The following is a 15,592-nucleotide window of genomic DNA, read 5'->3' on the forward strand; positions in this document are numbered from 1 at the left end:
AGTGTAAGAGGGTCCCTTTTCTCCACACCCTCTTCAGCATTTACTGTTTGTAGACTTTGAGATGGCGGCCATTCTGACTAGAGTAAGATGGTACCTCATTGTGGTTTTGATTTGAATTTCTCTAATAATGAGTGATGTTGAGCATCTTTTCATGTGTTGGTTAGCCATTTGTATGTCTTCTTTGGACACACTTTGAAAAGTAAGCAAAAGCAAACATGACCATGAGGGTAGCTGTATAAGCTGAATATAGTCTACCCATTTCAGACTTTAATATCATCTCATTTCTCTAAGTTTCTCAAGAGTAATACTAGGATATCACATTAAGCATCATCTTGGAGTAAATATTACTGATAGTAATATTTTCCTCTGTGTTTAGGGGCTGAGTAGCTAAAGAATCTGATTTCATTAAGTCCCTGGATGTGGCCAAATTATCAGGAAAAAGTAATGTTCATAGAGAAGCACTTATTTTCAAAGCCTTTCAGTCCATTTCAGTGATTAGAGGAAGCAGATGGAGAAATATTTTAAATATCTGTAAAGCTGAAGGCCAGGGCTCCTGAACCTTCTGTCTTCCTTGTGAGTACATCTTGATAAGGAAGCTGGCAAAAATATTGTTAGGGATCCAAAATGAGCTGACAGTGAAACCACAGTGGCAGTTCTCATTGCGCAATGACAGTGTTCAATACCTTCCCAAATGTCCCAGGTGTGTAGACGCCATGCCACATGATGAATAGCTATACTCAGCATGTAAAAGAGGAGAAATGTGGTGGCTGACCTTGCATTCTGGGCACTAGGTTGAGGAAGGGGCCGTGGGCCAGTTAGATGACTCAGACAGCAGAGCAGAGGTGGATGGTGAGGGAATTCCCTGGTGGTCCAGAGGTTAAGACTGAGCACTTTCACCAAAGCAGAGCATGGGTTCCATCCCTGGTCAGGGGACTAAGATCCCACATGGTACGGACAAAGAAGAAAAAGAAAAACAAGATGGATGGGTGGAGTTCTATGGAGCCATCTACGTGCAGAGGAAAGAACTTTGGGGTGATTGGTGCTGCCCAGCAGCGGGCAGGGCTGCCTTTTGAGGTAGGCATGTTCATTGGACTGAGGCTGGAGACCCCCTTGTTAGCGAGGCCTTATGGGGACACAAGAAACTCTCAGGTTGCCTGGGAGGTTGGAAGTCTTTCCAGCTCCCAGACTCAGTTACTTCCTGATTTTCAAACCGAGACTCCACAGGTACTGGTGAAAATTATGCCAGCCCAACGTGGACTAAAGTTTATCAGCCTCACTGCAAGTCTGACTTGTAACTACAAATTCTTCTGCAGGAGCACAGTACCATGCAGAAACTCCATTGCACTCAAGTTGACAAGATTGTGGCACAGTACGACAAGGAGAAATTGACTCACGAGAAAATCCTAGAGAAGGCAATGAAGAAGAAAGGGTAAAGGCTGTTGATTTCCTTCTGGAGCATTTTTGCCTTTTTATGTTTTGTCTTTTCCCACAGTTTAGCTGCCTGTTTAGGCCAAGGAAGAACTTAGTCTTAACTGTGTTTTCATCATTAAAAATGATTTCAGAAAATAAGAGACTTACTAAGCTAAAGGGAGTGACTGAAGTGGAAAGAGGAGCTTTGTTCAAGTTCTACAGGTGTTGGTTAATAAAATAATAACTGTGTCTTTCATGAGTTTTCCATGTAAGTACCTTTAAGGTTAATGGGGAGAGAAGGAAAGACAAAGTTGGGAAATTCCAGAAAGCATTTTGCATCACCAGGTAGTAAATAATAAGGTTGATGTACTCAAGGGGGAAAAGTCCAGTTTTGTTGTTTAATATTTCAAGAATCTTTAGCTTATGCCAACAGCTAAAACTGTTGAATAAAACCTGCCATTGCATTTACTTTGAAAGAGTTTATCTAGAATTCAGCTAGGGAGATGTTTCTGTGTAGCTGAATTCTAGATAAACTCTTTCAAAGAGTTTCTGTGATGTTGCAAGCTAACTGAATAACAGAGTAGGGAAAAACACATGCAGTGCCAGGCATGGAGAAGTGATCAGTTGGATGTTTAGAATGTGTCTCTCAGAGGCACTCTCCATTAATAACAGGATGAAGCATTCTGACTTAGGCTGTAATAAATCAGAGCACACATGCTGAAGACAGATGCTCAGGGCCTGCTCTGGTTTCAGCAATGATGCAGATATTCCAAAAGGAAAAAATAATCACTGAAATAGGCAGTAATGCTTTCTGGGCAATTGCCTAGTATATATTTCCTACTCACAATGGAGTAAGAAGCAAAAATTACCCCGTAGTGCCAAGAAATGCTATTTTTCTCCCTTGCTGGCATGTGTCAAAGACAAAAATCTGGCTTTATAACCAAAGTAGAAGAATTGAAAATTCACTTCAAGGCTGAAGTCCTGTTTTTCAGTTCTCATCATAAATAGTATATTATTGAATAAATGAAAAATAGCTTGAAGAACAGCAGGAACCAAAATGGAAACTGACAACAAATCCTTTACAACGAAATAATTGTTAGGTCTGAAATGGCTGTTTGTGTAGTGGTTGAATTCAGTAATCACAATACAGAGATTTTGTAAGGTGTGCATCTATTACTAGAAGAACTGAGGTTGCCCAGTGAGCTGTGGCGTCCCAAGTGTGATGAACTAATTGTCTTCATCAGAAGGCTTTGGAGCAAAGGCCTCTGGGAGCAGGAAGATATGTCATGCTTGGCATGCATTTGCGGTTTTCCATTTTCAGGGGAAGTAATTGTCTTGAAATGAAGAAAGAAACAGAAATTAAAATTCAGACGCTGACATCAGATCACAAATCTAAGGTAAGAAAATGCCTATTTTTACAGCAACAACTTGGTAATTTGTTTTGAAGCTGCACCCAGTTTTAATCAGAAATAACAGTACCCTGGGGTTGGTCTGGGCCCACTGCGTTAGAGAAGAGGCATTTCATGGAACACCTTTCCTTCATTGTAGACATATACTCCCAATGTCTATGTCGTCTGCCTCAGAGGCATCAGGAAAACAATAAATGGATTAAAAGGAAATGTTGTGTAGAATATAGAAGTACTTCCTTATAGAGGTGACATTGAACGTATGACAGAAAACCACCCATCCGGAGGGTTCAGTAACTCTTATTTCAATATTTATTTTTTAGTCAATAATTTAATTTTCCGTTCTAACCTTGCTGTGGAAGTTTAGGGATGGGGAAAATTCTGGAGCTAAGATTCTAGGAGATGAGCCTAATCACTCATATTACCCCCCTACAAAACACAAGAAAATAGGCGTTTAGGGGACATGAACTGTGATTACAGACGTCTTGAAGAACTGAGCACCATGTTGCAGTCAAGAACATAAATATCCTATGATAATAGTCATAAAAGAAAAAGAACTGTTAAAGACAAGGTTTCCAACTATAGCTTTTGGTCAAACCAGCCAGTGTCCTCCGTGTACCTGAAGCTCCGTCATCCAGCGAGCGTCGCTGCGCGCACCTGGGCCAGCCAGGCGTTCCAAACGGAAGTTCTCCGCGGAGCTGTGTATTTGCGTCTGTTCTGCCTTGCAGCCTAAAGAGGTCTAAAGAGTCTAAAGCTGCATATTTTTGAGAGCTGTTCCCTACTCTCTTTTTTCCTCCTCTTAACTAGAATGTTTGAGAATTAATGACTATGTGATACTCCATCATTTTTAGACACTTTGTGTAAATACAAAAGTAGAAACCTTGGTTACTGTATCAATTGCTTTTGCTGAATGAAACACCACCCCAAAATTTAGTGGCTTAAGACAACTGCTGCTGCTGCTAAGTCGCTTCAGTCCGACTCTGTGCGACCCCATAGACGGCAGCCCACCAGGCTCCCCCGTCCCTGGGATTCTCCAGGCAAGAACCCTGGAGTGGGTTGCCATTTCCAACTACCGTGTATTAACTGACAGTTCAGTGGGTTAGAACTCAGACTATATGCCCCTGGACAACTCTACTGAATCCGGCTGGACTTGGGTGTGTCTGGGTCTGGTGGGACTGGGACTGGTGGCGTCTCTGAGGTCTCTGGTAGGAAGCTGGCGGCTGGTGGTTTTTAACTGTATGACCTCTCACTCTCCAGCAGGCTAGCACAGGCTTCTCAGAGTTCCAAGAATAGAGAAAGGATAAGCACTTGCACAGCTTCTCTTTGCATCACATTTGCTGCAGTCTTACAGGCTAAAGCAAGTCACGGGTCAGCCAGACTCAACGAGCTGGAGAAATAGACTCTAGCACTTGATGAGCCGTAAAACCCACAGTGCGAAGAGCACAGCTACTCTCTGCAGGGGAAGACTGTCTACCCCAGCGTTTGCTAAGATGACACAATAAGTCATGACCCAGGAATAAGAGAATGTACAGCTCTCTATTCAGACCTGTGACCTTGTGGAAGTGAAGCTGGAAAAGCATGAGGAGATGAAGAGAATTCTCATCGAATCGGTAAAGGAGACCAAGAACCAGACAAACCAGCGTATCGGCAGCTTAGGCAGAGAAATGGGTCATGGTTAAATATCTAGAGCCAAAATGATTGCCCTGTTTTAAAAAGTGATGACTTCCTAGTTCCTATTGGTTAGTACATATTTTTACTGGTTCTAACCAAGTAAATCAATGAGGGGGATCTGAAATGCACTGTTAATATTGTGCTTTTAGTTTCTCCCTGGAACTGTGAGAATTCCAGGTGACACCACCCCTTTCCCCACGCAGGTCAAGGAGATTGTGGCACAGCACACAAAGGAGTGGTCAGACATGATCAACACCCACAGTGCGGAGGAGCAGGAGATCCGGGACCTGCACCTCAGCCAGCAGTGCGAGCTGCTCAGAAAGCTCCTGATCAGCGCCCACGAGCAGCAGACCCAGCAGCTGAAACTGTCCCATGACAGGTGGGCAACTTAGCTCCAGAGGAAACTCCGTTTTTAAAACGACTAGTGTGTGTGTGTGTGTGTGTGTGTGTGTGTGTGTGTACGCACACGTGTCAGGGTAGTAAGGAAAATCAACTTCACATATAACATTGAGCTTTTTTGTATACTCTGTCACAGAGCTGATGTGGCAAGAGGAACTATAAGAAATGGCCTCGCCCATCAAAATGCTTCCAAGTGGTGGCAAGATATCATACTCCTACAACCAATTAAGTTACATTACAAGTAGCATACAATACAGACTAAAAATTATCACAGACTCTGCTGCCTCCGAGTGGTTCTGGAGGCTTCACAAGATGATAGGGCCAGATTTGGCTTTTAAGAAATGATCTGGAACCTCTTAGGAAGGAAAGACACAGAAGGAGATAAAGACCAAGCAGTTGAACTCCTAGAATGGTTGGTTCTGATGGCTCAGAGATACCTTCCTTTCCATTGTCAGGGTGTCTATAAATTTTAGAAAGGCAGGTCTGATCAAGAAATAGCAAAAAGTATCTATGTATTTTTGCCTCTCCCCATTTCAGCACACTGAGTATCATGTTAAAGACACTGCAGATGGTGAGCTGGACTTTTTCCCCAGGTAGAAGACTGTTGATGTCAGTGGTGTCTTTTCGTCGCAGCTTGGTTGCAGCTTGTCCGTCTTCTTTAGGGCCGATTGTGTGCTGCAGTGGCGGTCTGTTGATACACACCAGAAAGTATACAACAGAAGCATTTTACAAACAAATCCAAAAAAAAAACAACTTTAAACTTCTGAAATGAATTATGTAGGCACATTCCCAGATTCCAAACCTCATTATGGCGTGATACGCAACCATAAGAACGTGAAGTATTTTTGCCGTAGTTTCTGATTCTCTCATGAGCCAACTAAATGAAGTATGCATGCCATGCGGAGTTTCTTGTGGGCTCAAGTACCATACCATATCCCTTTTAAAGTATTCTGTTTATTTGTATAGGATTAAAAGTGCCTTTTCCCCCTTAGAAATGCTCTTGATTTAGTACACAGAAAGTTCGGTTCATCATCTTCCCTTTGACCATTTCTACAATATCAGATTTTAGATGTCCACCCTTATTCGAAGATACTTTGAAGAATAAGGTACTCTCTTCTGATCTTTTATTGTAGTTGAATAAAGGAGAAAAAATTATCCCAAACAGTAGGCATTGTCCAAAAGAAAAAAAAAAGTAAATGAATTCTTGCATGACTTCGGAAGTCATTTGAAGGAAACATAACCTTATTACTAATTTACCTTAAAAAATAGATCCATGGCAGGAGTATTTTTCAAAGTAACAGCAGCACTGAAGCTTTTTGTTAAGTATTCTGTGGTCATGTTTCTTTGTCACCATCACAGCTCTTGTTCTCGGTTAAAAAATTCTTGCCTTCCTAACATTTGGCAACATTACTTGGTTATTGAGAAGTGCTTGTTGAATGAATGAATGAAGAGATGGTCCATTTAATAACAAGGTATGAAAAATTCTGAGAGGCAGTTTCTCGGGCCCAGGGGTTTCTGTGCATATCCAGCTTCTGTGTCCCTAAGTCCTCCGACTGGAGACCTCTCTGTTTCAGTTTTATCCATCGTTTTCCACAAAGTACAAACAGCACTTAACCTGCCCATTTCCGGGCGGTGCTCCAAGGAGATCACCATAGGTTCCAGAGAAGATTCTGTGTTAATACTTTCATGTTCAGATTCTAAGTGGTGTGCGTATGTGCTCATCAGTAGTCCAAAGAGATGAGTTTTGTGGTACACACACCCATTCACACTCGGTGATCAGTCACCTGTAAGCTCCCTGCCCCCGTTTCCTGTGTTTATTTGAAATCATTTGTCCCCTTCACACCCCTGGGCTGTCAGAATGCAAGACAGTCATTTGTGAGTGTTAGAACATCCTTTCTCTTCCAAGCAATCTGAGCCCCGCAAAAAAACATGGGACAAAGCTGGAAAATCCGTGTTTTCCTGACTGTAAGCGTTTGTCCCTGTGCATTCTTTGATTATTCTCATGCAGTACTTACTATTCCCCTTTGTCTTATTGTATATAGGCTTGTAAACATGATTGCCTGAGATATGTGTATATAACTTGGGATTTGTAGCTTTTATTTATTCAGAATGCATCTCGCATGTTGATGACTTAATGACAGTGTCCTACTCTGGGCAGCTGTATAGGCTCATCGTGTGGTTGGGGTTACGTTAGACACGCCTCGTGTCTCTTCTTCCCAGCCCAGCACTGACACTTCACAGTGAGTGCCCCGCGCCCCCAGGAGAATCATGCTTGTGGACTGGGGCTCCTGCCCTCCTTCTCACAGAATGCAAGACAACTTCATGATCTCAATAATGAGATAAAAAGTGAACCCAATCCTCTTGTTACATATGAAATTTGTTTTTTGTTTATATTTTTAATTAGAGTTAAAAGTCTACAACGCAAAATTTACTATGTCAACTGTTTATAAGTGTGTAGCATAAGGTGTATTCACACTGTTGTAACCATCAGTCACTACCACCCAGCTCCAGGACTTTATCATCTTCCCCAACTGAAACTCTACCTACTGAACACTCACTCTCCACTCCCCTGGTGTCTTTTTCTCCCTTACAGTTTTACTGAGGTATAATGGATATACAGCACTGTATAATGTCAGCTGCTCAGCATACTGCTTTGGCCTACGTATATCATGAAATGATTACAATAAGTTTTGTGAACCTCCATCATCTCATACAGATACAAAATAAAAGGAAAAGTACTTTTTCTCATAATGAGAACTTGTAGTATTTACTGTCTTAACAACTTTCATGTTTATATAACATACGTCTTAGTCATGTTGTACATTACATCCGTAGTACTTATTTATCATATAATTGGAAGTTTGTTCCAGGTGGCTCAGTGGTAGAGAATCTACCTACCAAATAGAAGTGAGTTCAATCTCTGGGTCAGGAAGATCCCCTGGAGAAGGAAGTGGCACCCATTCCAATAGTCTTGCCTAGGAAATCCCATGGACAGAGGATCCTAGTGGGCTACAGTCCATGGCGTCACAAAGAGTCAGGATACGACTTAGTGACTAAACAGGAAGTTGGTACTTTTTGACCTCCTTCATCCAACTTCCCTTCCCCTCAACCCTGCCTCTGGAAACCACAAATCTGATCTCTTTTTTATGAGTTTGGTTGGTTTTCTTTCTTTTTTTAAGTATAACTGACCTACGAGACTGTGTTAGTTCCTGGTGTACAGCATAGTGATTCGATGTCTGTGCATTACAAAATGATCACTTCCTGGTTTTGTTTTTATTTTAACACACAGGGAAAGCAAAGAGATGCGAGCACACCAAGCTAAGATTTCTATGGAAAATAGCAAAGCCATCAGCCAAGATAAATCCATCAAGAATAAAGCAGAACGGGAAAGGTGAGTTGGAGCGCTCACTGCAAGAGTGTAATACTGACTCCAGTGTACACACACAACGGGAAAGGTGAGTTGGAGCGCTCACTGCAAGAGTGTAACACTGACTCCAGTGTACACACACACTCACATTTGAGACATTAAAAAACCTTGTGAGTGCTGGCCTAGAATCCTGCTGTTATAACTGCTGGGAAGATATTATTGTTGCTATAAAATATCTTCTGATTGTTTACTACCACTAGTGAAACATATTTACATTCAATATATGTGTGCTCATTTCCAAAATTGTATAAAATCTGGCATAAACAAAACTGTATAAATTATGGCAAAATATCCTTCCCACATGATGCTTAGGTCACCCTGAAAGCATCCCATTTGCTCAGGTGCTAAGCCCGTCCTGAATGTGTTTGCAGTCTATAGGCCTTGTGCTGACCTTGACACTAGGGATCATCTCAAATCACCTCCCTCAGGTTTTCTGGTTTGTCTGTGTCTAAGAATGGGTGTTCTAGAAACAAAGACCAAGATAGGACTTTGGGTCATGTGATTTGCTGAGGAAAGGATCTTCAGCAGGGCAGAGAGGAGGAAGCAGGAGGGGGCCAGGGCGGGGGCTAAGCAAGGCTAGGATCTCAGCTAGAGTTCCTCTGCAGCCTGACCCCAGCTCTGGAGTGTAAACGACCGTGATCTGCTCCTTTGAGCCTGGGGCACGTGCCTCTTGTACGTCTGTGTTGATCAGTCCTTGGCCACATAGAATTGGGAGAGGTTTGTGTGACGTCCAGAGAAGAGCCGAGGTGCGAGTGCTTTAGCCAAAGCTGGTAAAGGGGACCTAAGAGGGCATCGCTGGTCATGGGCCCCGAGAGGCAGTCAGCAGCACTCGATGCCCAGTGCACTTACCGCGTTTCAAGTTGGCAGAATATAAAGCGTATCACCATCTGGTGTATTTTTATGCTGAAGCTTTGTGGATTAAATACGGTTTAGAATTAACAGGCCAGCAGTGGGATTGGAATTCCACAGAAATTTGACCTGGAAAGAAATCACCTTTTCAACACTTTGGACAAGAAATTTCCCAATAAACATAGAGTGTCATTTGTTTCTCTTTAAGGAGATTATTACTCAATTTATTCAGTGCATCATATTGGCGTAGTTATCTTGTTATTGTTCAGTCACTGACTGGTATCTGACTGTTTGCAACCCCATGGAATGCAGCATACCAGCTTCCCCTGTCCTTCACTATCTCCCCAATTTTGCTCAAATTCGTGTCCATGAAGTTGGTGATGCTATCTAACCATCTCATCCTCCGGTGCTCCTTTTGACTTAAATCGTTCCCATTTTCCAATGAGTCTTTCCAGTGAGTCAGGTCTTGTATCATGTGGCCAAAGAATTGGCACTTAAGCTTCAGCACCAGTCCTCCCAAATAATATGTAGGGTTGATTTCCTATAGGGTTGACTGGTTTGATCTCCTTGTACTCCAAAAGACTCTCATGAGTCTTCTCCAGCACCAAATTTGAAAGCATCGGTTCTTTGGCACTTAGCCTTCTTTATGATCCAGCTCTCACATCCGCACATCACTACCGGAAAAACCGCAGCTTTGACTATACAGACCTTTGTCAGCAAAGTGATATCTCTGCTTTTTAATATGCTATCCACGTTTGTCATAGATTTCCTTCCAAGGAGCAAGTATGTTTTAATTTCATGGCTAAAATCACCATCCTCGGTGAATTTGGAGTGCAAGAAAAACCTGTCACTGCCTCTACTTTTTTCCCCTTCTATTTGCCATGAAGTGGTGGGACCAGATACCATGATCTTAGTTTGTTGAATGCTGAGTTTTAAGCCAGCTTTTTCACCCGTATCAAGAGACTCTGTAGTTGCTCATCATTTTCTGCCATTTGAGTGTTATCATCTACATATCTGAGGGTGTTGATATTTCTCCCAGCAATCTTGATTCCAGCTTGTGATTCATTCACCCTGGCATTTAGCATAGAAGTTAAATAAGCAGGGTGACAATATACAGCCTTGATGTACTCCTTTCCCAATTGTGAACCAGTCATTTCTTCCATGTGTGGTTCCATGTCTGTTGCTTCTTGATCCACATACCGGTTTCTCAGGAGGCAGGTAAGGTGGTCCAGTATTCCCATCTCTTGAAGAATTTTCTACAGTTTGTCGTTATCCACAGAGTCAAAGGCTTTAGCATAAGCAGAAGTAGATGTTTTTCTGGAATTCTCTTGCTTTCTCTATGATCCAAGAAATGTTAGAAATTTGATCTCCAGTTCCCCTGCCTTTTCTAAAACCAGCTTGTACATCTGGAAGTTCTCAGTTCACATATTGCTGAAGCCTAGCTTGAAGGAATTTGAGCATTACCTTGCTAGCATGTGAAATAAGTGCAAGCGTGCGGTAGGTTGAACATTCTTCGACATTGCACTTTTTTGGGATTGGAATGAAAAATGATCTTTTCCAGTCTTATGGCCACTGCTGAGTTTTCCAAATTTGCTGGCATATTGAGTGCAGCACTTTAACAGCATCTTTAGGATTTGAAATAGTTCAGCTAGAATTCCATCACCTCCACTAGCTTTGTTCATAGTAAATCTTCCCAAGGCCCACTTGACTTCATGCTGCAGGATATCTGGCTCTAGCTGACTGATCACACAACCGTGGTTATCTGGGTCATTAAGACCTTTTTTGTATAGTTCCTCTGTGTATTGCTGCCACTCGTTCTTAATATCTTCTGCTTCTGTTAGGTCCATACCATTTCTGTCCTTTATTGTGCCCATCTTTGCATGAAATGTTCCCTTGATATCTCCAGTTTTCTTGAAGAGATCTCTAGTCTTTCCCGTTCTGTTGTTTTTCTCTGTTTCTTTGCATTGTTCATTTAAGAAGGCCTTCTTAACTCTCCTTGCTGTTTCTGGAACTCTGCATTCAGTTGAGTATGTCTTTCCCTTTCTCCCTTGCCTTTCACTTCTCTTCTTTCCTCAGCTATTTGTAAAGACTCCTCAGACAACCACTTTGCCTTCTTGCATTTCTTATTTTGGGGGATGGTGTTTTGTCATTTTCTTCTGTACAGTGTTACGAACTTCTGTCCATAGTTCTTCAAGCACTCTGTCTACCAGATCTAATCCCTTGAATCTATTCATCACCTCCACTGTACAATCATAAGGGATTTGATTTAGACACACCTGAATACTCAGTTGGTAAAGAATCCACCTGCAATGCAGGAGACCTTGGTTCGGTTCCTAGAAGGCTGTAGTTCAAAGCATTGCAAGAGTCAGACGTGACTGAACAACTAAGCAAGCAACCATATAGTAAAGTGAACTCTGCTTAATGCACTGTGGTCACCTGAATGGGAATGAAGTCCAAAATGGAGGAAATATATATATATGTATGTATGTATCACTGGCTGACTGACTCATTTTGGCTTCCCTGATAGCTCAGTTGGTAAAGAATCCACCGCCAATGCATGAGACCCTGGTTCAATTCCTGGGTCGGGAACATCCACTGGAGAAGGGATAGGCTACCCGCTCCAGTATTCTTGGGCTTCCCTTGTGGCTCAGCTGGTCGAGAATCTGCCTGCAATGGGGGAGACCTGGGTTCAATCCCTGGGTTGGGAAGATCCCCTGGAGAAGGGAAAGGCTACGCACTCCAGTATTCTGGCCTAGAGAATTCCATGGACTATATAGTCCATGGGGTCGCAAAGAGTTGGACACGACTGAGTGACTTTGACTTTCACTTTCATACCTAAACGGCCTAGTGGTTTTCCCTCCTTTCTTCAATTTAAGCCTGTATTTTCCAACAAGGAGCTCATAATCTGGGCCACAGTCAGCTCCAGGTCTTGTTTTTGCTAACTGTATAGAGCTTCTCCATGTTTGGCTGCAAAGAATACAATCAATCTGATTTTGGTGTTGATCATTTGGTGATGTCCATATGTAGATTCATTGCCTGCATTGTTGAAAAGGGGTATTTGCTATGACCAGTGTGTTCTCTTGACCAAACTCTGTTAGCCTTTGCCCTGCTTCATTTTATACTCCAAGGCCAAACTTGCCTGTTAATCCTGGTATCTCTTGAGTTCCTACTTTTGCATTTCAGTCCCCTATGATGAAAAGGACATCTGTGTGTGTGTGTGTGTGTGTGTGTGTGTGTGTGTGTTAGTTCCAGAAAGTCTTGTAGGTCTTCCTGGAATTGGTCAACTTCAGCTTCTTCAGCATTAGTGGTTGGGGCATAGACTTGGATTACCATAAAATTGAATGATTTGCCTTGAAAATGAACTGAGTTTATTCTGTCATTTTTGAGATTGCACACAAGTACTGCATTTCAGACTCGACTGTGAGGGCTACTCCATTTCTCCTAAGGGATTCTTGTCCACAGTAGTAGATGTAATGGCCATCTGAATTAAATCACCCATTCCTGTCATTTTAGTTCACTGATTCCTAACATATTCAGTCTTGCCATATCCTGCTTGACCATGTCCAATTTACCTCCATTCATGGACCTAACATTCTAGGTTCCTATGAAATATTGTTCTTTATAGCATCAGGCTTTACTTTCACCACCAGACACATCCACAACTGAATGTCATTTCCATTGAAGTACCATCCTCTGGACGTTATTCTCAGAAAAGGAACTTTGTTTAATGGCCTTGTATACATGGAAAGGACATCATCCACTTTAGCTCATAAACATAAAATATTCATGCCATGATAAAATCCTTGTTAAACTGTTTTAGACTGTTAAAACTTGAATGTAGAATTCAACCTGAAAATATACTAATTTTTAAATAGCTCTTTATCCTATTTTTTTCAAATATGTTGCAAAGTGGATTTCAGTCCAGTTGAGGACAAATTGTCTTAAATTATGAGTTATTAATAACCAGACAATGTTTAATTTCATTTTCTTATTTCAACTCTACATACTTCTTTATTATAACTCTGTATCCAGTGGTTCAGTTCAGTTCAGTCACTCAGTCGTGTCCGGCTCTTTGTGACCCCATGAATCGCAGCACACCAGGCCTCCCTGTCCATCACCAACTCCCGGAGTTCACTCAGACTCATGTCCATCGAGTTGGTGATGACTGGTTTGATCTCCTTGCTGTCCAAGGAATCTTCACCAGCACACAGTTCGAAGGCATCAATTCTTTGGTGTTCTGCCTTCTTTACGGTCCAGCTCTCACAACCGTAACTGACTCCTGGGAAGACCATAGCCTTGACTAAACAGACCTTTGTCAGCAGAGTATTGTCTCTGCTTTTCAACACACCATCTAGGCTTGTCATAGCTTTCCTGCCAAGAAGCAATCTACTATCTTCTGATTTCATGGCTGCAGTCAACATCCTTAGTGATTTTAGAGCCAAGAAGAGGAAATCTGTCAGTTTCCACTTTTCCCCCTTCTATTTGCTGTGAAGTAATGGGCTGGATGCCATGATCTTAGTTTTTTTAATATATAGCTTTAAGCCAGCTCTTTCACTCTCCTCCTTCACCATCATCAGGAGGCTCTTTAGTTCCTCTTTGTTTTGCCATTAGAGTGGTATCATCTGCATATCTGAGGCTGTTGATGTTTCTTCCGCCTATCTTGATTGATGGGAACACCAAAATTCAGAAAGTGGTTACCTCTGGAGAGAGAGAAAGAGAGGAAATGGAGTCAAGAAAAATACAAAGGGGGCTTTGTTTATATTTGCAACACTTTTATTTCCTTTAAAAATATGAGACAAGATTGGTAAAACATATTAATATTGACTAGTCTGAGTGATGGATACACAGATGTTTTGTGTCTTTTTCTCTGTACATTGTATATTTCAAAATTCCTCAAAAAATTAGGAAAAGGAAGTATTAGTCCAGTTCAGTCACTCAGTTGTGTCCGACTCTTTGCAACCCCATGAATCACAGCACACCAGGCCTCCCTGTCCATCACCAACTCCCAGAGTTCACTCAGACTCACGTCCATCGAGTCAGTGATGCCATTCAGCCATCTCATCCTCTGTCGTCCCCTTCTCCTCCTGCCCCCAATCCCTTCCAGCATCAGGGTCTTTTCCAATGAGTCAACTCTTCGCATGAGGTGGCCAGAGTACTGGAGTTTCAGCTTTAGCATCATTCCTTCCAAAGAAATCCCAGGGCTGGAATTGAGCTGTAGGAGTTGCACTCCTACAGCTCAATTCTATAAAAATAAATGACCCAATCAAAAAATTGCCCAAAGAACTCAATAGACATTTCTCCAAAGAAGACACACAGATGGATAACAAACACATGAAAAGATGCTCAACATCACTTATTATCAGAGAAATGCAAATCAAAAACACTATGAGGTACCATTTCACGCCAGTCAGAATGGCTGTGATCCAAAAGTCTACAAGCAATAAATGCTGGAGAGGGTGTGGAGAAAAGGGAACCCTCTTACACTGTTGGTGGGAATGCAAACTAGTACAGCCACTATGGAGAACAGTGTGGAGATTCCTTAAAAAACTGGAAATAGAACTGCCTTATGATCCAGCAATCCCACTGCTGGGCATACACACTGAGGAAACCAGAACTGAAAGAGACACGTGTACCCCAATGTTCATCGCAGCACTGTTTATAATAGCCAGGACATGGAAGCAACCTAGATGTCCATCAGCAGATGAATGGATAAGAAAGCAGTGGTACATATACACAATGGAGTATTACTCAGCCATTAAAAAGAATACATTTGAATCAGTTCTAATGAGGTGGGTGAAACTGGAGCCTATTATACAGAGTGAAGTAAGCCAAAAAGAAAAACACCAATACAGTATACTAATGCATATATATGGAATTTAGAAAGATGGTAACAATAACCCTGTATACGAAACAGCAAAAGAGACACTGATGTATAGAACAGTCTTTTGGACTCTGTGGGAGATGGAAAGGGTGGGATGATTTGGGAGAATGGCATTGAAACATGTATAATATCATATATGAAACAAGTTGCCAGTCCAGGTTCGATGCACGATACTGGATGCTTGGGGCTGGTGCACTGGGACGACCCAGAGGGATGGTATGGGGAGGGAGGAGGGAGGAGGGTTCAGGATGGGGAACACATGTATACCTGGGGTGGATTCATTTTGATATATGGCAGCCAATACAATGTTGTAAAGTTAAAAAATAAAATAAATTAAAAAAAAATAAAAAAGAAATCCCAGGGCTGATCTCCTTCAGAATGGACCGGTTGGATCCCCTTGCAGTCCAAGGGACTCTCAAGAGTCTTCTCCAACAGCACAGTTCAAAGCATCAATTCTTCGGCGCTCAGACTTCTTCACAGTCCAACTCTCACCATCCATACATGACCACAGGAAAAACCATAGCCTTGATTAGATGGACCTAGCAAGGC

At 42.1% G+C, this 15,592-nt stretch overlaps 1 protein-coding gene across 12 annotated transcripts in view; it reads left to right on the forward strand.

Annotated features, from left to right (window-relative positions):
- PLCB4 (phospholipase C beta 4) overlaps window positions 1-15,592 on the forward strand; it is a 485,151-nt gene that overhangs the window by 459,472 nt on the left and 10,087 nt on the right. For all 12 annotated transcript variants that reach the window (XM_070800681.1, XM_070800689.1, XM_070800690.1 and 9 more), the window contains 4 exons: window positions 1,314-1,429; window positions 2,732-2,807; window positions 4,691-4,866; window positions 8,176-8,277. In XM_070800681.1, the coding sequence (XP_070656782.1) occupies window positions 1,314-1,429; window positions 2,732-2,807; window positions 4,691-4,866; window positions 8,176-8,277 (470 nt within the window). The remainder of the gene's footprint in view (window positions 1-1,313; window positions 1,430-2,731; window positions 2,808-4,690; window positions 4,867-8,175; window positions 8,278-15,592) is intronic.

The sequence above is a fragment of the Bos indicus genome, chromosome 13 (assembly GCF_029378745.1).
Source record: "Bos indicus isolate NIAB-ARS_2022 breed Sahiwal x Tharparkar chromosome 13, NIAB-ARS_B.indTharparkar_mat_pri_1.0, whole genome shotgun sequence".
Classification (NCBI taxonomy): domain Eukaryota; kingdom Metazoa; phylum Chordata; class Mammalia; order Artiodactyla; family Bovidae; genus Bos; species Bos indicus.